This window comes from Ochotona princeps, chromosome 16 (assembly GCF_030435755.1).
Source record: "Ochotona princeps isolate mOchPri1 chromosome 16, mOchPri1.hap1, whole genome shotgun sequence".
Taxonomy (NCBI): Eukaryota; Metazoa; Chordata; class Mammalia; order Lagomorpha; family Ochotonidae; genus Ochotona; species Ochotona princeps.
The window spans coordinates 23,264,194-23,287,379 of NC_080847.1; the positions used below are offsets into that span (position 1 = coordinate 23,264,194).

A 23,186-nucleotide genomic window follows, 5' to 3' on the forward strand; every position below is an offset into this window, starting at 1 on the left:
TTTCTTTTTACAGACAAGAAAGCTGAGACCAGAGCCGGACAGTTGCCACTTAAGTTACATATGACTGCACTGCTAATTTTGCTCAGATCAATATCAGTTGAAGGTCACACATGGCTTTCCCAAAAACGACTCACTAGATTCTTTTCCGAGTCACACGAGAGCCTGCAGACGTAACAAGCACTTGGGGTCATGATGTCCCCTTTGGCACTGGAGGCTGAGGAGCAGGAAGGAAGACCTGACCTGTGGCGTGTTGGCACTGCTGCTGAGTGGCAGACACAGGTGTCACACTCAAGTGTTCCGATCCATTAGCCTGACCCTATTACAGCTGGCTGAATGTAAATGTTACAGCACAGAAACCAAGGGGTTGATTCTTGGACCAGGCAATGGGCAGCAGCAAATCCTGGAGACAATCCCTAGTGGAATCAGCAATGTCCTAAACCTGGGGACCATTCCTGGGACAACCTGGCTGCCAAGGGTGAGCTGAGCGGGACCTGTCACTATCAGGTGATTCACTGGGATTCATGCCAGGTTAGCCCAGACTGCAAACGTGAGCAAAGCAAAACACCAACTCCTCCTGACGCAGTGGGGCTGGCCAGGTCAAGTGCAAAAATTCCTTTTGTCATTGACTTTTGGTTTCCATGCTGTAACCCTGGTAACCAAACATTTTCTCTGACTTGCCCACACCAAGAAAGAGGAAAACCAGGAAGTATTTCAAGATGGTGACACTAGAACACCAGCAGTCTTAAAAGCAGATGCCTGCAGCTCACACAGAGATTCCTCACTGCATGCTAGGCACTTCCTATGCAAAGTCTCATCCCATCTTCACAATATCTGCAAAGGATAGTTCTCACTGTTTCCATTTCACAGAACTGGGAAATGAGTCTTGCAGCTAGCTAACAACTGTGACAAAATCGCATGGTGTCCTGGGTCAGTCTTTGCTTTTATTAGATTCCTCACTATGAAGCTTAGACTTCTTAAAGAGGAAGCTTTGGCCTCAGCGCTTGAAGACCCAGTTCTTTCTGGGTCTGCTCAGAGCAGGAGATGGACCAGCAGGTGGGTATTAGGAAGAACAACTGGGAAATGAGCACCTCTCATGTATCAAGTGCTGAGCTCTAGCCACCCCTATTCTATGAGGTGATCAGTGGGATACCTGCTATGTCAGAAACCTCTAGGGATGGAACTATTACACCCATTTTTCAGAGAAGAAGCCTGAGACTTGTGGAAACCAAGTGACCAGACCAAGTGTATGTAGCTGGTGATTCTTGAGTTAGGGATTTGGGTGCAATCCTACCTGGCTTCAGAACCCCAGAGCCATTCTCAGCATACTTTATGATTCCAGAACACTATAGCTTAGCCGAGGAAGACATCTGAATAAGACTGGACTTGGGAATGGGCCTTGGAAGCAGGCTTGTTCTGAAAGTGGGGATCTGAGCTCAGCTGAGTCTCCTGGTCTGTTGATCACAGGCCAGTGCAACATCCCTCCCCGGACCTCTGAAATATTGCATGCCAACCTGTCTCTTGCCTTTCTTATTTCTTCCTTTCAGTCTCTAGCACTCTTGTTCTCTCATAGAAATCCATGCCCACTTCCACTGCTGGCATCAGCAGGGAGAGGCATTAGGCTAGAGTGCCGGTGTACTGTTGCTGAGGAAAGCAGGCTACAGAACTGCTGAAAACAAGAAGTAATGCTTGAGGACCTGCTATATGCCAGGCCACGAACAAGTTTCTATACAACCATTCAAAACCACCCTGTGAGACAGAGAACAGATACTAATGCCATCTCTACAAGGAGACTGAGGATTAAAAAAGTTACCGGCTTGTCCAAGCCAGGACCTATACAAACCTGAATCTCTGAACACCTTCCTTGTCTCATACTACCTGGTGCCCAAGGGAGGAAGTGGGAGATGAGCACAACAGCCTAACAGGCCCGCAGACTGGATTCAGTGGCCCACGGGAACACAGTGAAAGGAAAAGTCACAGCTAAGATCTTGGCCCTGGGGTTTGCCAGTAGTGACTTGGAGTAGCCAAGGATGTGAAAGAGCAAGAGCAGTCAGGTGCCCAGGCTTCCCACACTGGCTGGTTTCCTCAACTCTAAGCCTGGGCTGGCAAGTTGCCTACTTTGGGATCTATCTCCATTTTCGCTGGCTGGGAGCTGCAGCAAAGGGAGAATTATATGCAAGAAGTGAAACCCACAGAAGTATTCCTTTGGTGCCTGCAGTTCTACTACAGGCTGTTATTGCCTGTGACTTTCACAGAGACCCAGGAAAACCGCAATGTCTGGGGTGGCTAGATTTGTCTCTGTCCTGTCCCAATAGCCCAAGGGTACAGAAAATGAAGTGCTAGGGAGAGTGACCACTGGCAGGATGAGTGCGAGAATGCACACAGGGTCAGCTTCCTTGTGCCGACATATCAAAGATGACAAATTGAGCCGCAACTATTGCATCAACCGTGTCCTTATCTCCCTACTTTGACATGGGGCCTTTCTTCCTAAGGGCTCTATGGTGAAATTCAAGTTTGGAATCCTTTGCTCTCAGAGCTCAAAGCGGGTATGTGGGCAACCCGTGAGGAACTCTGTTGCCTGCCTCCCCTTCTTTCATACTCTAGCTCAATCCCATTACATGAGAGGCCTATTGTACCCATGTCTGAGCTCTGTCCATGCTGCCTGCAGACTATGTATCCCTGGCATCCCCTCAGGCCTCGGGATACACAAACTGGACACACATATGCACTCTAAAAGAAGGACGGAGTGTGAACCCCATGCAGACTTACAGACTTACAGGAGTTAGGGCTAATTAGGCAGGAAATTTCAGAGCCTGGGTACCTGATGCATGGTGGCAGCAGGTGGCAGGCAATGTTCTGGCTGGGCAGGTCTTGTTTCTTGTGGGAGGATGAAAATGGCAGAGCTGGGATGTCCAAAGCACAAGGCCCAATCCAAAGGTGACCCTGGCACCCTACCCCTGCTGTCCACGGCTCCAAGACCTTGGGTAAATGTGCCTCCCCAAAGCCTTAGTTTCCCCTTTGCAATGGGATAAGAGCACATATTCAATGGTTTGCCACGATGATTTTGAGGTATCAGAGTACAGCTCCAGGCCCTTTGTGGGTTCTCTGTCAATCACACAAGAACAGCTGTAAAAGCACCTGTGCCAAATGGCAATAGCCAGCAGAGTTTACCAAGTGGCTGAGGGACAAGGGCACTTCATAGAGGATCTGCTGGAGCCTCTCCCACACCAGACCCAGGCTAGAGTTCGCCTCTGGGATTCCTCAGAACCCCAACCCCAGAGAAGTGACACTTCTTTGTATCCCAACAAGCATGGAGCCTGTGTGCAAGGATGGGAATAAGGATGCTCTCAGGCCAAAGTCAGCCCTATAGCCAAAACAATCCACCCCGGCCCCCGCTGCACCTTTCCTGCAGGAGGGAAGGATGTGTTCCCACAATCACTCAGCTCTTGGCTGCCTGTCCTTTGGGAATTATCTCCAGGGAAGACAGTCACCCAGTCCATGGTCACTTCCTTCTCCGCAGCAGCTGCCACCCAGGAAATCATCACAACATGTTCTATGCCATCCCAGCTCCAGAGTACTGGATAGGTCTGATGGAGATCTGGCCAGGACCATCTGGCTGCTCAGCTACTGCCTCTGGCCAATGTATCTTGCTGCCCTGCCCTGAACTCTTCCCTCTGTAGCCTCTACCATCACCCTCTCACTAGTCCTCATTCTATCCTTCTATTCAAAGCAAAGCAGACCTTACTTTTTTTTTCTAGGAAAATAAAAATGGTTAAATAGGAGTGTAGAATATTCTTTCTTAAAATGTCCTTGTCATATTTCAGAGTTTCTTTTGTTTTTTCCTCTTACTGTTTTATGATTCAGTTGAATAGGCCCTGGAGTCTCTCTTCCTCCTTCCAAGTTCCCTCCCCTTCAATCTGACAATAGATGTCTTTTGTAAATTTTCACAGTCCATCATGCTGCCACTGAGGTGTCTCCCAACACCGTAGGAGATTATGAGGCATTTCGTTGTGAGTCCATCCTTGTAGTGTATGCATGAGGACTTATTTCTTTCTGTTTCCACCTATGAATTGTACTCAAGGGGATACCTTATGGAAATGTAGCAGAAAATATTATGTTCAAAGAAGACTTTTCTAAGGCAATTCTTTACGCATTTGTTATCTGACAGAGGAGGCCTCCAAACAGCTGCTTCCTGTGGCCATATCTGTAGGCAAATACTCTGTTTCCATAGTAAACCAACCCTAGATCCTTCCAGGTTGATAACACAGGTTGATAACAGGCTCCCTTGCTGGGGTGGAGTGCTTGACGCACGAGGTGCCAACTCATTTCTCTTCCTCCCCAAGCCCTGTCTTTGCCTCAGGGACTCACTGACCACTCAGGGCCAGTGGGCCCTGGCCACTGGCCTTGGAGCTCCTGAAACCTCATCCTAAGAGGAGTCCCGCTCCCCTCCAGTTCTGCACTTCAGCCAGCCAGGAGCCTCTCCCTAACCCTTCTCCTGAGAATTGTACACAAGATGAAAGCACCTTTCTTGGCTGCAGAAGAAGTGGTTCCCTCTCCCCCTCAAATCCCTCCAGCTGTCCCCTTACTCGAAGTCAAAGACCTGGGAAACAGTCCCAGAGGAGACTCCCCCAAACACCCTGAGAGGCTGAGCCCAGGTCCTGCAAGGAGAGCAAGGAAGGGTTGAAACTGGGGAAAATCAATCCCAGGGCCTTCTCTCTGCAGCCAAAAGTTCTCCCTCTACTTTGGAGGATCTGGTCTCGACTTAAAAAACTGTGACTTCAGTAGAAACTCCGGGAATATCCTGGCTTCCCATCTCCTCCTTCCTGGGCTCTCTGAGAGGCATAAATTCTAGCATGTTGGGATGTTTATGACCACATCCTAGAGAAAAATAAGGTTCAGAACAGTCAGAACAGGGCCTCACCTCCCTCACCGGGGATATAACATGTTCACTGATGCAACCAAATTTGACATTGACTTGTCGGCTATCCACAGTCAACCACAGGCTCCCCACAGGCAGCAATTGCCTTTTGTTCATCTCTGTGTTCTTGCCACATGATAGTCATTTAGCAACTGGATTTTTGAGGTTAAATAAATGGTCTCAGCAATGACTCACACGGAAGCTACAGCTAATGAAAGTCCCAGGCCCTTTCTCTACTTGTGCTGTGGCCTAATCCCAGCTTAGGCAGTTGATTTTAAGACTGTAAGGCAAGATGAAAGATTGATCCTTGTTAAATTCCACCTTGTTGGGAAGAGACCCTGCAGATCAGTTAGGCCAGCTCAGAGTAGTGGGTCAAATACTGCCTTGATCCCATAGTCAGGGTGCAGAAAAACACTCCACTGCTCCAAAGGTGTCTCCAGGATTTTCAGCCGGATGCCCTGTAGCAGACTGGCTCACTGTATAACTGAGCTGGCTGATTTGAAGCAAGCTCAGTAAGCTCAAGTCCATGAGGGCCCCTGCAGGCAGGTGTGGTGTGAAAGGACTGTGTCTGGAAGCTCCCAACCTTATCACCAGCCTTCAGTCTCAACCCTGGTTTCAGGAACCCTAGATAATTTGGCCAAGGAGAATCCTAGTGGCCTGTGGCTTTTCTGAGCTTGTATGGAAAAGGAAGGGGCACTTCAGAACCACAGGAGTTCATGGAACTCCATGCAGGAAGGCTAATTCCCATTGCCTAGGTGAGGGATTTACAGTGAGATGAGGTTAGGCTAGGCTTGGAGTAAAGCCCAACTGAGGACTCATGCAGCTCTGCACCATGCTAGGAAACCAGACACAAACAGGACTGCTTCCAGCCAGACTTCCATCACCCTCATCCTCTTAGGACAAATTCTGTTCCCTCCAAGATCAAACCCTACCCCACTCCAGGACCTGGCCCTGAGTCGGTACCACTGAGCAACACTGTTAATGGTGGCAGCTACACTTAGTGAACCCCTCTATGCAGTACCATATGTGTGAATTTCTGGTGTCATCTCACCCTACAGCAAGGTGAAAGAGTAGCTGAGGCTCAGACCAAAGATGGTGCACGACTTGTCCAAGGCTGCATGTCAAGTGCAAGCTCAAGTCTGCAGTGACTCAAAGTCCCAAAGTGCCCATGAGACAGAGGGCAGAGCAGGCAGGGGGATGGAGCTCAAACAGAAGCAACCACATGCAAAATAGAGTCTACAGTGTCCTCTCTCCATGGTAGGGTGGCAGATGTGGGTTGCCAGTCAGCCCAGCCCATGTCTCCCTGGGGTCCAGCACAGCCCAAGATCACAGTGTGGAAGGGACATGTAGCACCCTAGACACAGCCCCATTGCCTGAAACTTCCTCCCTACTGACACCAGTTGTTTGTGAAGGCCTGGGATTTGCAAGAGTGATTTCCTTTCTCACCACCTCCCAGTAGCTGGCCTTTGGGATGTTGTTCAGACAGGTTGGTCTCTCCTGGTAAGTCACTCACACAGGCCAGGGACCTAAACTGTTGGCATCTTGATCATTTCAAAACGTCCTCCAGTCTGGGCCAGAAAGAAAAGCCGGACTGGGAGATGTGACAATGTGAATCCTGGCTCCAAAAGAGTACACAAACCTGCAGCTATTAAATAAAATGAGTCCTGGTTTGGGGGCAAGTTGAACCAAGGCACTGGTCAGGGATGGATCTTGGTCTCATCTGAGTTCATGTCCAGCTTGTCATGCAGAACTTGAGACTCAGAGAGGGTTGTGCAATGCCTAAGGTCACACAGTGAATGGCAGAGCTGTGAGTTAAACTTGAATACCACTTGCCTGCCTGCTTACCCTCATTAGGGCTGGCTTCAGAATCACTAAGTGAGAATGGATTCATAGGAGCAGGCAGGAAGTCTCAGCAGAAACAAAGCCCAGGGGAGACAGTCCCCTTAAGAGTTGAAGGGGACTTTAGCAAAAGGAGCTGTAAAAATGAGGAGCATCCTTGCTCCCCAACCTCAACTGTGAATCTTCACCAGAAGTGGAAATTCAGCCCAACGTACACCCTCCACCCCCACCCCAGCGTAGCCTGGCATTCAAGGCCCCTGCAGTCCAGCTCAGCGTTGTGTCTACATCCTTATCTTCCCCAGCTTGCCCTGGAGCCAGCCTCACTCTCGTTATCTGAGATGACTCCATGCACAGACCAGGTCACAGCTGTGACATCTCCTCTTTTCCTGCAGTTTGGCAGCATTCTTTCTGGGCACTCTCTGTCAGTGTCCAGAGCAATGAGCGTCAATACCAGCCCATATCCTCTGAGTCTTCCCTAATCATCCCCTTATCAGACCTTCAGAGTGCCCATCCTGTCTCCCATCCATCCCATCATCATCACAGCAATGCTAATAAAAACAGTAGCCATCCCGCCTCCATGCTAGGCTCTTCATGGCTCTCTATCCCTGCATTCGGTGCCCACAACCAGGCTCTCAGCTAAACATCATTATTTTCATTTGGCAGGTAAGGAAACTGAGGTTGGGAGGGTCACCCAATGTCATGCAACTGGAAAAGAACCCAGGATTCTGGAGATGCTAAGAGCTAGGCCACCAGTCCCTCCCAGCTCACTTGCTTAGCTTTGTTCGATATTATTGGAAAGGTTCTGGTTTCAGTAGTGGATAATGGGAACTTGGCCCATGTCATTAATTTATTCCTTCAATGGACTTTGGGGCACCTTCTACCACATTACAAGGATCTAGGTCTTATCTTGGGCATTAGAACAATGGGAATAAAAACATCACAGTGTCTACCCTTAGTGTGTCCCCAACCTGTTTGGAAGAAATGGACCTGTAAAGGTATAATTCACAGAAAACCCAAGATATGTTGTGCTCAGGGGAAGTAAGCCTAGAAAAGCCATCTCCTGGTCAACTTCCCTTAGAAGTCAGAAGTCAGATAGAGTGACTTCAGGTTTACCGCAAGGCTTACAGCAGGTGTTATCTGCATGGGTTTGGGGTGGCATAGTGGGCAAGCGAGCACCTTGTGGATGATGGCCCTGGAATATCCAGTTAAGAGGTTGCCAGACTGGCCCTCCACATGCTTCTAGTTTAACAAACACAGACAATAATGGAAAGGACTTGCTTCAGCATTACAATGAAGACCTTGGGTGATTAAAGCTCCCAGCAGGCACAGGTGTTGGTTCATACATCCAGGTGAGCCCTGCGGGGCTGAGCACTGGGCCTCACACCAAGAGGACCCAGACAAATATTACTGATTGATGACAGAGTCTTCCACTGTCTAGGGATAAGCCGTTTTGGATGGTCAGCGAGGACAAGCAAGGATGGCATTGTCCTGAAGTCTCAGTCTGTCATTCATTTATCATCTGCCTGCTAAAAATACAGAAAAATCTGCCTCTTCTCCCTGCTTGGGTTCAAAAGGTCAGAAGATTCGATGCTGAGTACAAACCCTTGCGATGCCATGGTGGTCAAAGGCAGAGAAATTTCACCTCTGGATTATGTTTCCTATCTTCCTCCCTCTCTCTGCCCATGGCCATCCTAGGACTAGGCTCAAGTGTTGAGCCTGCAGACCGGTGAGTACCTCCTGAAATCAGGGATCTGGGGTTAGGGCTGGCAACTCAGACATTCCTGATGCTCAGGACTGCTGTCCTGGATGCCTCATCTCAGAGGATCTCACTTTGAGGGTATTATCTCAAGATGCCCCCAAGGATATCATGGACACAAACTTTCCTGTATTGGCTCCAACGTCGGGTTCGGTTTCAGAGAGACAGAGACAGAGCGAGAGAGAGGGAACTTCACACTTCCTGACAGAGTATTCTCTGCTCAGAGCCACCTGCTCCCTGAGATGACCACTCTCTCTTGGCAAACACTGAGCATGGCCTATGCCTCAGCAAGTGTCTAGAATGCATATAGGAGCAGCGAGCTGTGAGTCCAAGATTCGCAGAACAGGGTCGTGCACTTTCCCCTCACCCAAATGTGAACTGTACCCTTCTTTCCTCTGACCTGCCCTCAAGGCCTGAGCTGGAACCCCTCTCAGGCAGGGCGCCTGGTAGATAGAGGTCTCCAGAACAGAGACATTTCTCCATTGAGAGGTTTTTTGTTTGTTTGTTTTTACCTGAGATCAAGGCAGCAAATGACAGGAGCAGGACTGGAGTTGACCTGAGCAACCCAAGAGCAAAGGACCTCGGTAATTAGGTGGGGGTCTTAGGATGTACCACCCTGATCCCAGACTGCTTCCCCCAGGTTCCCACCTATCCCTTCCTGATTTGGATTGTAGGTGAGCTCTAGGCTCTCCTTCCAGGGCAGGTGATAATCTGACCACCCAGGAGTAAAAAAAAATGAGAGGGTATGGCTACTCCACTGCTAAGCCCTCCAGGCCCTCTCCCACTCCTCCCTACGATGTAAGTGGGACCTAAGGAGGAAGTGGCATCGCCCCAATAACCCAGGTTGCCTACCTCAAGGACCAAGCCAGTGCAGGGCACCTGGTGCCACATCCCAGCTGGCCATACCCCACCTCGTCTGGGCACATGGAAACTGTGAGTGAAAACAATTGCCAATCTAGGAACTGTGTCATCTCTGACCTTGGCTTCTGTCACAGAGTCCCCACCCCAAGAGTGCAAGATCTTCCCCCAGAGAATCTTAATCCTTTCTTCTCTCTTGCCCAGGGCTTCCTGTCCCCAAGGCTCAGCATGCTGGGTTTAGGGTCACCTTGCTTGTGGTTGTCACATTTGGTACACTTCTGGAATCTTCAAGAGCTCCCTGAGTCTCCTGAATTTCCAGCTAAAGGAAAAGATTCCTCGCCCAACAGAGAACCCCAGATTATGTTCTGTAACCAGCACCTGTCGCTGTCCAAGGTCATGCCATCATACCTTAATTTCCCTCTTCCACTTGCAGACGCCTATCCTTTTTCCTGAAACCCTTTCCCGTCCCTCTCTGTCCCCTAGCCTTGCCTGAAAATCTCCTAATTCCCCTTCCGTGTCTGTCCCAGCTCCTTGACTGGTCACCACGACCTGCAGGTAGGTTCCCAAGGCCAGCCCCCCAGCAAGCTCGTGCTCACCACCGCCGTTCTTATAGCAGAGGTAGGGGAAGCGCCAGACGTTGGCCAGGTCCACTGCGAAGCCCACCACTGACAGCAGGAAGTCCATCTTCTTGCCCCACGTCTCCCTGGGCTGCGAGTCGCTGCCGCTGGGCGCCAGGAGGCACTGAACGCCGTTACTGTCCTTCACAACTACCACATCCGCAGCTCTGCACCCCTTCAGGGGATGCTGGGGTCCCGGGTCCGCCCCGCTGTTCTCTGGCTGCACCTGAGAGTTCATTCGCGCCAGAAGCATGGGTGCGGCTGGCGGAAGGGACTTCAATGGTACTGGGGTGGCGCTGATACTCTGCTTGGGCAAAAGGAACAGATGTGGTCACCTGGGCCGTTCTTGCCTGCAGGAGCGTTCCCAGACCTCCCGGAGTGCCAAGGACGCCAGGGTCGGGAAGCGCTCAGCTGGGTGTACTTAGGGTTACTGGAAAGACGCGCGCGTCTGTTGGAAATTTTTGGAAACAAGCGGCTGTTGCGCACCGGACCCGCGTGGGACTCAAAGATGGAACCCTCCCTGCTTTTTTCCCCTCCACCACCCCTGCAGAGCTTTCTCTGGCTCGCTCTCCCGCCTTCAAATCCCAGTCTTCGGTCCCACCTTGGGTGAAGTTTTCCCAGAATCACAACGGGTTTCCATACCGCCCCAATTGCCCCCTTCTCCAGATCAGGACTCTGTCACCTCCAGTAGCCCCGGGAGGGAGCCTCGGCGGACACAAAACACTTCTACATTTTAAACTCTGGGACTCTGAAGTTCGCACAGCTCGACTGGGGCCACCCCGGCACACCCTCCCCAGTCCCGCGCACAGAGCGCACTCACGTGTCCGGCAGCTAGGGGATCCCGGGTGTGTACGCCCTGCCAATCCCAGATGGGCCGCTACTGGGCAGGCTCCCGGGAGCGGACAGGGTACTGCCGCGTGGCGCTCGGGCGCTGCCGGGGGAGCACTGCAGGCGCGGGCCGTTTGGCGGGGCTCAGGCTGGCTGGCTGGCTGTGGCCGCGCAGGGCAAGGGCCAGGCTGGTAATGTAGCCTGCGTCCCAGGTAACGCGCCGATTGCATTAACCCAACGCCCGGGCGGCCCAGTCTGGAGGCTGTTAGCGCTAATGGAGACTGACAGCACGGTCGGTGGGGACTGTCAAGGGCGGGGGAGCCACTCAGGGGTGGCTGGCGGGAGCCCGGCACGCACTCCCTTGTTACCTCGCCTGGCCTGAGTTCCACTAGCAGTTGCGGGGGCTTCGAGCTTCTGCAGCAGGGAGAATGTCACACTCCTAACACCGGGGTCCGAAGAGGAGGCAAAGAGGAGTCCGGGAAAGCACTGGAGAGGAGAGGGTAGTGCCTGCTGACACGCTGTGCTGTGGTACCTGAAACTACCTGATCAGAGCTTCTCCATCAGCCCAGTGCGTCCTACTTAGTGCCCAAGGCCACTGAGCAGTTTGGTTTGCTGACTACTTATGCCAAAGTCTCCTCCCAGGCTGTGACCTCTGGACTGTAATTCTGAGAAGGATCCTTCTTTCATTCATCTACTCATGCATTCATTTCTTCATGGCTTCATTCTTCCATATGTTGCTGTTTGCCAGGGTAGACACTTGGGTGACATTAGGGGACATTATACTCAGGTGAGATTTGAAGAAAACAGGAAATACAGCAAATAAACAAATGAGGTCATGGGTGACAATGTGATGCTATGGCAGAAAAGCAAAGCACCATAGGGGAATGGGAGGAAGGGCGCTACAGCTTGGGAAAGTTGAGAATTTGAGAAAGCCCCCTGGGGATCGTAGTCATTCCCTGGTGCACTTACTGATGAATTCACTCATTCAGCCATCAGATGTTGAGCAGTATTGACTAGAGGGGAGGCGGGAGTCATTCTGCATTGCACCTGCTCCCAGCCCTGTATGTGTAGAGTCCAACCATGACAGCAGCAGTGTGGGGATTGGATGAAGCAGAATCCCCAAATAAGGGTAAGGATGCAGCAGGTCTCTGGGTGAGGTGGGAAGGAATCAGGCAAGCCCAATCACCAGCAGGTTTCCTTTCTTTCAGCCTTCCCAATCCCAATCTATTCCAGGACATTTGCACTCCCTGGAGCCTCTGCTTGAGTGGTTCAGGCTTAAGTCTCAGATCTTTTCTAAACGACTTGGATCTAAGCTGCACATCCCCCCTCTGGCACATCATTGTGATGGAATCCCTTCATTCTTGCCTGTTTGTTCATCAGTGCCTTTCTCTCATTAATGTATTTGATTTTCTGCCTCCCTTTGAGAGACAGCTGAGTTTCACAAAGCCAGAGACCCTGTCTACCTATATCTCTCCTGGAGTTCACAGCCCTGGACACCTGCTGGTGTAAGTGTGGGAATGGAGGAGTGAAAGAAGAGGGAACATGGGGTGCTGAGAGTAGTTGCATGGGGCAGGGGGCTTGTCTGACAAATGTCCCCTGGGCAGGAGGCAGAGAGGAACTAAGGAAGCTTGGAGAGCCTGGAGTCTGTCCTGGTGCTCTCTCAGTTCATGACAGGAGGACGAAGGTCAGAAAAGCAAGGGGCAGAGGTTCCAGGACCTGAGCATGAAGCCGCAAGCTCCCACCCATCCAGAGTGCATATCCCTTTGAGCTACGCACCCTAAGGACATGCCTGTGAGAAAGAAGGGATCCTACTCTTTTTCTGCCTTTCAGATCAGCAAACATGACTCCAAGGATTCAAGGAAGACAGGTTGGGAGTCACAGAGCTGAAATGAAAACTCAGGTAACCTGGCTGTCAGCCTCTTCCCTTCTGCAGAAATAAGAAGCCGCTCAGATTCTGTATGGCAGTCAGGACCTCTTTCCCTCTACTCACATTCCCTCTGGCTGGCCACCAGGTCCTGAGGATCCCATCTCCTGAACATCCAGTGAAGCCTCTGCGTTCCCAATGCAGCCCACTCACATCTCCTTGTCACACTCCTTAACTGGCCACGCATATCCAGCATGCTCCCAACCTCACAGTCAGCCCCGCTGGAGTTCTTTCTAACACTCAGGTCTGGGCAATCTTTTGGCCCGGCAGTAAGAGGCCTGCATCCTGCATCAGAAGGCCTGCGGTCCACTCTGGGCTCCAGCTTTTGATTAGCCTTCCACCAGCACAGACTGCAAATAATTGTGTGCCTGCCACTTGCTTGAAAAAAAACAAGCTATAAGCTTCCACCTGACCCGGTCCCAACGGCTGCAGTCATTGGGAGAATCAGCCAGTGAGGGGGAGTCCTCTCTGGCCATCTCTTTTGTGTTTCCCTGCATCTCCAAGCAATAGTGTTAAAAGTGCTTACATGAAAGCAGAACTCAAGTCAGACCAGCCCACTTTTCTGCCTAGACCACTGAGACACACCAACATGTGGATGCTGTTTAGTTAACTCTGGTTTGGAGGTCATTTTCTTTTCTTCTTTGTACTTCTCAGTATATGCCAGCTTTTCTGCAATGAGCATCAGATGCTTACGCAATCTGAAAAAGATAACCCATACTTTAGAAATCCTCCAGGCTTTCCAAGATAATATCAAAACACCTTCAGCAGTACAAGCAAGATTCTGCCTGTCTAACCACACTATTACCACTCTCTTCACCTTCCTTACAAACCTACCACCTCTCACATAGCCCTTACTTTGTAAGCAGCGTGGGAACTGCTAGTAGCTCCCTGAACATTTTGTGCTTTTTCACACACTTTGATTCCCTCTTTGCTTGTCTACCTAAACAACTTCTGTTCACCTTCCAAAAGCTCCAAGAACACCTCCACTGGGAAGCTCTCCCTGATAACCTCCTCCCATAATGCAGTAAAATTTCTCTCTCTTACTGTGCTTTGCATGTTTGTCTAGTTCAGTGTCTGGGTGAGACTTCCTGAAACTAGGAGAAGACTGCACATTCTTCTACATGGCTGCTGCTCCAGAAAGGTTATAGAACAGCATTAGGGGAAATCTTGGGCTTTGGTTGGTTTGGTGTCTTCGGTTGGGGATATGTTACTGGATTCCTCCAGGAGCCAAACCTGAAACAAAACTCAGATGCCAAGAGTTTGTCCAGGAGGCAGTCCCAGACAGGGAGTAGGGGAGAGAGAGAGGAAAGGGAAAGAAACAGCAGAGAGGAGATTAGGCTCAGGTGCTGGGGTGGACCACTGGCATGCAATTCCACTGGGACCTTGGGGATGACTGAAAAGGGCACACCACTGTGCTGTCTCGAGAAGTTGGCATGATCATCCTTGGAGCCGGCACTCAGTGCATTAACTTCCCTGAACTTCCCACCAGCCTGATGAGCCGGCTGAGCCTGCCCCTACAGCCAGAGCGAGCCTTCCAGCTGAGTCCCAGGTGCTAGCCTCACCAGACTGTCGGATGGCACCTCTGCACTGGCAGGAGCAGGAGTGATCAGGGATGTGAGCAAGGCCAGCAGGAAGTGCTGGTTCCAGGTGCAGAGGTGGGCATTTCATCCATTGCAACCAGCTAGTCAGCAGGCCCTGTGGGTACATTCCATCTCTAGGGGCCAGCAGTGAGGACACCGGTCTGGGGCTGGGCTAAAAGGGCAGGCGTCTCCCACCATTTCCAGCCCAGACTCTTTGCTCATAGCTCCAAGAACCATGGGGCCATGTGTCTTGTCTCGGTGTCCTGATCCTGCCCCTCTAGCCAGCCTGAGGGCAAGCAGTGGGCAGGAGGCTGGAGCATTATCAGGGCTAATGTGATCTCTGGGAAGGCATCACTTCCACTTACCATGCCCCTTGATGACACAGGCCATGGGATGCAGGTTGACAGCTAGGGCTGTCAGCTCAGCTCTGGCCATCTCCTTACAGGCACAAAGGCTGGGAGGGGGTAGCATTTGGAATCCAGGGGCTGGCTCTTGAAGATGCACTCAGAGGACTCCCTTCCATTGCATTCATAAGGAAACTCAGAAAAGAAGAAAAGTTTGTTTGGATATTTGCCCCTTCCCTCTTTTTCTCCCCATTCCGTCCCTCCCTCCTTTCCTCTCTCTTTCTTCTTCTCTTACTTTTTTTTAATCTGTGTTTCATTGCAGCTCACCAGCTCTGCAGCATTTAGCTGTTGGCATAAGTTGTGTTGCGTTTGTGAACAACATGAAAGTCCCCTCCAGGGATGACCCCCGCCCCCAGGAGCAGCAATCTCCCTCAGGACATATCCCACTAAAGCCCCATGGGGTCACAGCTCTTTCCTCCCACCCAGCTACAGCCTGTGCTTGGACCCTTCTCTGCTGAGCACAACTGCCTGCTCCAAGCATTGGCATCACAGAGCGTCTACCCAGTGGTGACCTTCACACTGACATCCTCTGCCTGGACCCCTCCCCTAAATTTCATATAGACTGGACACTTGTGCATGGGTGATCTGAACACCTGAAACTCACCATGTCTGACAGAGTCCTTGGCTTCCCCAGCCTGGCCTGCATGTCTGTCTGCTCTTCCCTGCATTCCACATGATGACAGCTTCTTCCTTCTAGGTCCTTCAGACAAACCTGCAGGCAGCCCTGATTCCATTCTCCTACATCCGCTCCTGCTGTAACTGTTGGCTCTTGGTCACCTCCCCTCTGTCCTGGATTACTGTGAGGGCCTCCAGATGGCTTTCAGGCTTCTCCCCTCACCCTTCAGCAGCTTCAGCTCTATGCAGCTGTCAGAAACACCTTTCACAAAGGAGTCTTAATCCTCTGTCTCTCGCCTTCTCTCCCCACTCTCTAACAGCTCCCCTCTTATTCACAATCAACCGTGCAGTCCTTCTGTGGATTGGTGGGCAAACACATTCTTTCGGCAACTCAAGGTCTGATGAGCTCTGCAGCCCCTCTAGAAAGTCAGCTCAGTCAGGGATAGAGGTGTTGCTGGCAGGGAGAGAACAGGAGTGGCCAGCAAAGTGGCAGGTAGGGCCCCAGGCTGGGAGTTGCGTCATGACTTGCATCTGCTGCTTTTGGGCTCTGTGATAATAGCTGGGGAAAGACAGGCAAAGTACACATTAGAATAAGGGAAGGGGAAATGGGAACAGAGGGAGGTGTTCCAGGAAACAGAACTTAGTCTCCTGGGAAGACAGTGGGACTTCTCGCAGTCAAGGTGATTCCATGCATCCATACTTTGGCCTTAAGATGGTCAGGTGAGCCACATGGACAGAGGACCCTCAGGTGGACCATGCTCCTCTCTATGGCAGAGGGCTTGTGGGCAGTGAACAGCCAACCTGGTACAAGGGCTCTGTCCACAGGTAACGCCAGAGCATGATACTCTGGAACTGCACATTCAATTTCACCCTCTCAGAAGACCAGGCTCCCAAACACCCCAGTCTGAGGAGGTATGGCCTCTGTTCTAGAAATGTGTACATGCACACAGCATTCATATGCAGTGCGAGATTTGTCATACATAGGAGAAGGTATATAAAGGCATGCACAATTCATACTTTAAATAACAAATATCACAATATGTAATAATTCACTCTGGATTAAGGAAATAGAATGTCTCTCTACCCTCCAACCCCCCATGGGCCCCTCCCCACCATATCCTGTCATCTCCTTTCAAAAAATTATTATCTTGAATTTAGCAGTGAGAATTCCTCTCTTTTTTGTTGTTCTTTATTCCCTCCTCCTTTATTTCCTTCCTTCTTTTTTCTCTCCTTCTCTTCCTTCCTTCTTTTATTTCCTTCTTTTTATATAGTATGACCATATGTGAATATACTCTGAAACAGTCTATATTTACTTTCATTCCTCGTTGAACTTCATGTAAAAATTTCACTTATTCTATGACTTCTCTGGCTCAGTATAATATTTCTGAGCTGCATCCATGCATCCATGCATGATGAAGAGACTGGCTGTAATTCACTCATCGCTGTTGCTATACAGATTCACTCACTCTACTGGGTTAATAATCACAGTTTACTGAGAAGGGCTTTTGGATTGCTTCCAGCTGTATTTCTCATGTACGGCAATGCCGTCCATAAAGTTTTCAGATGTTTCTGACACACACGTGCCAGAGCTTCTCTGGGGCTCATTCTTATTTCTGGCTTGAAGGGCATTTTCATGTTTTTTAAGTCATTCTAATTATTTTCTAGAGTGGTTGCATCAAGTGAACTCCCTGTAGTAGAGTGGCAAGTTCTCACTTCTCAACTCTTCACTTCCTTACTAATCCTTTGTATCATCTGGACTTTTAAGTTATACCAGTTTTTTGGGTGTGAAATGCTGTCCCAATGTGGTTTTAATTTGTGTTTCCCTGACTCCCTAATGACATTGAATATCTTCTCATAGTCCCCATAGCTCACATGTTATTTCTTTTCTGTGAAGTGATGACGCATGCCTTTTATGCATTTTTCTTGGGTTTAGTTGCCTTTTCCTTATTGATTCATTCAAACTATTTGCTGAGTACAGATCCTTTAGTTGTGGTGTCATGAACATATTCCTTTGATTGGGTTATGAAGCTTTTTGTCTTATTTATACTGATTTTGATAAAGAGAGCTTATAGGTTCTAATGTGATTCAGTGTAATAGTCCTTTGTGTGTTGTCAACTCTTTCCTGGTGGAAATTTTCCCAAATTGTATTTTGGCATATGACAATTTTGCACTTCACATTTTTTGTCTTGAATGCATCTGGAGTTTATTTTTATGCAGCGTGTGAGATACAGATTCCATTTCATTATTTTTCATACTAATAACAGGTACCTAATTGTCCTGACCCATTTATTAAGTGATTACTTTCTCTCTGCTTTGATGAGTGTTGGGAGCACTGCACGAGTGCCCTGCTCTAAAATAATGACTGGTTCAAGGCCAGGAGGCAGCAGGAAGACAGAAGGTCACAGGTGAGGCGGATCTGCCTCCTTTCCAGGGCCTGGCCAGTCAGGTAGCACCCAGTGGACCCACGGGAATGTAGTGATGGGAGTGAGAGCTGAAATTGCTATGGCAATAAGTATAGTTATTGTTATTTTATAGGCTAGCCTGTTTTTGCAATTTTTTGGAGCATAGAAAATATAGCTGTTTTAGCCGCTTTTATAATTTTTAGCTAGAGGAATTAAGGATGCTTTTATTAAAGAAAAATGTTTTTGATTATTGTTTTATTTATGGGGTTGCAGGGTCTATAGTTGTAGAGGGATTTAATATTTGTAATTTTTGTTTTTAGAATTATATTTTTTCCCTTGTAAATTATTTTCCCATTGAATAATGGGCAAGTTGTAGAAATAGAAATGTGGTAGGAATGTACTACTGATTAGCAGCAGGTAATCGCATGTGCCTTGGCCTTGGAGTCCTGGCTGCCGCTCCATGGCTACTGTTGAAGAATGAATAATGGCTTGCTTTGAAGAATATGAATACAGTGTTTTAAAGAATTATCTCTGGGGACACCTGCTTAGCCCTGAAGTGCAGACGGAATGACCGAATGTCTGTACATGCCCCCTTAGTCTTGAAGTAAAAATAGAATAATTAGTTGCTTGTGCAGAAGCTTGTGAGGTTTTGAGTAAAAAAAAAGGACAGCTTTTTCTTGGGCTGTTGTGAGAACGCACCAAGTGTCAGTGTCTGTGTCTTTCTTTATCGCCGACTCCACGCACCCTTCCCGAGCTCCGAACTCTCGGCTGGAGCTGGACTCCGGCAGATGAGCAGATAATTCTCTATCTTAAACCATGTTCCTTTATATAACTGAGCACTTTCTGAAGTCTCTTCTCTTCATGGTCTGTTGTGCCTCAGGAATCCTACATTATCTTAAAGACCTCTGATTTGCAATATGCTCTCCTGTCTAGGGGAGCAGGACTGCCCAGTTCTTTTCCTTTGGAAGTGCCATGGTGGTTTTTTTTTTTCTACAAATGTCAGAATCAGCTCATAGCTTTCCATGCAAAATCCAACTGGGATGTCATCTGTGATTGCCTTGAATCTACATATCAGTGTGGGGTGAGGCGACATCATGATAGTATGTAGTCCTCTCATCCCAAGATACAGTATATCCCCACATGTTTGCCTTCTTCACCATCAACAGTATTTTGAAAATACAGTTCATTTGGGGGGGTGGATAGGCTGACTCTTGCCTGAATCCCCCTTGACATTTGTTAAAAAGACCACCTATTTGTGTCAGTGGTCTCTCTTTTTTCCCCCAAGAAACACTACCCCGTGGAATGACCAAGTGACTTTCCCATTCTCTCCTTACTTGTCTCACTTGCCCACCCATGTCTGTTCTTGAGAAATTTACCAGACTATGCTTTTGCTGCAGCCTGGAGTGGCAGCATGGGGCAGAGTTGAAAACACAGCTTTGGCAAGCCCAGTGACCAAATTTCCATTACAGACCCTTCACTGACCATCAGCAAAATCTTGGTCAAGTGCCCTGGCCTCTTTGTGTCTCAGTCCCTTCATCTATGACATTAGCATGATGATGATGATGATGATGATGATGATGATGATGATGATGACAACGATGAGAAGGGAAGCATTTACCTTCTAGAATCCTTGAGGGGATTCAGTGATGAAAGGCATGCAAAGCCTTTCGAACGCTGTGTAGGACTTGTGTTATTTGGTGATGCTGGTGTTATCAACACAGTTGATTTTTCCATGCCTGTGGCAGACAAGGTTCTTCTCCAAGACTTGCAGTTAGATTGAGCTGACTTCAAAGCACAAGACTGGGATGAAATGAAGCATGGTTTGATCTCACAAGGATGAATGTAGTCCTTGGAGTTTAAACCAAAGCTGAGTCAAAGCCTGACTTCATTACTTGCCTGCTGAGAGACATTAGGCTTCTGAGTCTCAGTTTCCCTGCCTATAAAATGGAGACAACAGTACCTGCTCTTACAATCAGTGACAGTAGCATGGGTCATGTTCATCAAGATTCTGTGGTGTCAGCGACAGTCATGGTCATTGTTTCCTCCTAGAGATTCTTTCTCTTGGGTACTTTTCCAGGTCTGAAGGTTAATTTTATGGCGTCTACTTGACTGGATTAGGGAATACCTAGAAACCTGGAACAACATTCTTTCGAGTGTCTGTAGGCAGGTGTTTCCAAATCAGATCAACATGTGAGTGAGAATGGACTAGGTGGGAAGACTTGGCCTTGACGTGGGCAGGTATCATCAACTGGCTAGGGGCTAAGAAAGAACTCATACAGAAGGCAAACTAGACTCAGGCTTTGGAAAGTGGGGTTCACTTGACTGTTGGCTTGGGAATCAGTTACTGATCCCTGGACTCCAGGACCAACACCAACTGGTACTTGGGCTTTGGACCTCAAGAAGATGACTCCATCATTGGCTGCCCTGGTTTTGAGCCCTTCAGACTTGGACACAATGCTACTGGCATCCAGGGTCTGGGTCTGTAGATGACCTGTCATGGGACTTCTCAGACTGTCATTGTAATAAACCAATTACCTAATAAATTTTCCTTTCATGTACCTGAATATGAGATCCAGCCAGCCAGTTTTTCTAGAGAACCTGACAGTTTGAAGAGCCGGTTCTTAGACCTTGCCTCAGATTTGTGAATTCATTGAGTTTTCAGGGTAGTGAGGTGGGCAGGAATCTGTACATTGTGGAATCTCTATTCCTATTTTTAAAAGAAATAATTCCAGTGTCAGTTACAGACGGTTCATAACTACCATCCAATTTGATTTGCTTTGCCAAACCTGAATGCTTTCTTTCCCTAGCACTGGTATGTCCTCTTTTTGATCTGACTACATTTGACAAACACACACACACACACACACACACACACACACCCCTTTGTTTTGCTATCTTTTCCCAGTGAAACCCAGAACAGGTGCCCTTTGGGACAGGAATTAAGACAAAAGCTACTATGTGTTCAGTGTCTTCGGAACTATCCTGGAGGTACAAAGCATCCATAGAAGGAACTCTCAGAACAGGGAGGATGGAGGCATGAGCTGCACCCTCTTGAATGTGATGATTGTGAGATCTCTCAGAACAGTGATTCACAATGAGACCAAGAACTGAAGGATGCTGCTTCCAGTCCGGGATGCTCTTGCTCTCTGCTTGTGCCCAGGATCCTGAACCTAAGGTCTCAATTGGTGATGGTAGTGCAGGCCAACAGGTCACCCTCTGGGGATTACACCCAGAACATCTCCTGCCTGGGGCATGTTCATGACAGTCTGCCTCCCCCTCCTCTTGAATGTTCAGTCCCCGAGGTGAAAGCCAGATGCTCTTAGGGAGCAACAGGGGAACTCGGGGTACTGAAATGCAGGCCCTCTTAGGGTAAACACTATTACCCTCTCCTCCTAGTTTATTCAGAGGTCACTTACCCCCAGCCTTAATGCGACAACGAGGCCCATTGCCACTAATGCTTGGAGGTTCACATTCTGGCATTCAGTTACCTGCTGACATGCCAAGCTGATGCATGCCTCTGTTTTCTCATTTCTGAAAAGGGTTCACACTAGTAACTACCACAGAGGGTAGTTCTAAGGCTTCAAAGCATCATTAACTGCCAAGTGCATCAGCCATGTTTGGCATAGCTCAGATACACAGTAGTATATAGAAAGAGATTTCAAAAACCTTCTAGACATGGCAGACATGGTGGTATTGAGTTTAAGCCACTGCTTGGGATGCCCACAACCTGTATCAGCGCTTTTGTTCAAGTCCCAGCTCTGCCACAGATACTAGCTTCCAGCTAAGGCACACCATGGGAGAAAGTAGGTGACAGCTCAAGTAATTGGGTCCCTCTTTGTCCCTAACATTAGATACTCAGATTGAATACCTGGCTTCTGGCTTCTGGCTTTGGCCTATGCCTGGGCTGGCTTTCACAGGCATTTAAAATGTGATCCAATGGGTGAGAGATCGTGTGTGTGTGTGTGTGTGTGTGTGTGTGTGTCTTTCTTTTACTCTGTCTCTCTGGATTTCAAATAAAGTCATTTTTAAAGTTGTAGAAAATGTAACTAAAATATGAGTTTGTTTTGGAGGCCCAGGTCCAGGTGGAGACTCTGACAGTAGTTAGAGGAATGTCCACGCTGGGCAAGTTTCTTGGACATGACATTGTTGGGAAAGATTATCATTAGGCCATCCTGCCTATTCTGAAACACACACATACACACTCTCTCTCACAGATCGTCACATACTTCCCTGTATAGATACAGTTCTGCATTGCCCGTGTGTGAATGTGGGCCCTGAGACAAAGTCAAGTTTGGTGCACTGCCTCACAATCACTATGGATATAACACATGTCTCTATACATGCATGTATGGGCAATGGACTTGGGTCTTAGAGACAAAGACATAGAGCTGCTATCCTCAGGAGTAGGTCCAAAGGTATGACCACATCCCCCAAACACACTCATTAGAGCTCTCTGCCGAGGAGGGAGTCCAGAGGCTGTGTCTGCGATGGCAAGCCCTGCCTTCCTCAGCCTCCACTTGTTTCCAGACTCGTCCTCAAGGGTGAACACAAGTACCAAAGGAATTGCTTCCCGGTAGGGGAGCTGCTTCCATAGTAGGCCAAGAGCTAAGCCCAAGCACCCTGAGAAGGGAGCAGGAGAAGGGGCCTCAGGGAAGAAGCAGGCGTTGTTTCCAAGGTTTCAAAGTTTTTCCAGTAATTTCCATCTCATTTTTCTTCCTATTCCCCACCCTGCAATCCCTAAAAGATTTTTTTCCTTTGTCTCCATCCACTTAGAAGCCAAAACAGTCAGAGATTAGTGGGACCTAGAAGCTAGTTCCTAGGGTTGGGAATGAAGCTGGGAATCCAGCTCACGCACTCTGAGATGTGGGCATTCCGAGAAGCACCCTGGCCACTCTGCCAAGCTGTGCTCTGTTAAACCTGATTGTGGAAGGAGCGTGCCATTCTGTGACAATCCTCTCTCCTTTACTGGATTCTTCTTCCAACAGAGGCAAACCACACTTCAAGTCAGAATCTTCTGGCTGAATCAGATTCAAATCAAAATTTCTTAATGGTACTTTCATACAGTCACTTTTAGTTACCATTTTACCATGACATGTGTTAGTAGTTTTTAATCTATGATGGCAAGATAAACTTTCTTTCATGACTTATTGCTTTTACTATAAAAATTTAATCATGAAATATTACTGACATATAAAACCACGGAAGTTATATAGCTGACAACCCACCAGTTAAAAAGCAAATATGTAAGATATTTGATGGAAGATCTGGCTCACCCTTCCCCAGTGGAACTTCTCTCTGCACTCCCCTCATCAACCACTATCCTTGTAGGGTTTTAATTATTCCCAAACAGGTGTCTAAAACCATACTCTTAAATAGTCTCAGGAATAGTCAACATGATATGCATATGCAGCATGTATCTAATAGCATTTACAAATAAATAATAGGCAT

At 48.6% G+C, this 23,186-nt stretch overlaps 1 protein-coding gene across 1 annotated transcript in view; it reads right to left on the reverse strand.

Annotated features, from left to right (window-relative positions):
• SLC6A2 (solute carrier family 6 member 2) overlaps positions 1 to 10,475 on the reverse strand; it is a 39,117-nt gene extending 28,642 nt beyond the window's left edge. Inside the window, exon 1 of the mRNA XM_004583861.2 lies at positions 9,965 to 10,475. Within this exon, the coding sequence (XP_004583918.2) occupies positions 9,965 to 10,238 (274 nt within the window). The 5' untranslated portion in view covers positions 10,239 to 10,475. The remainder of the gene's footprint in view (positions 1 to 9,964) is intronic.
• Positions 10,476 to 23,186: the final 12,711 nt, after the last annotated feature.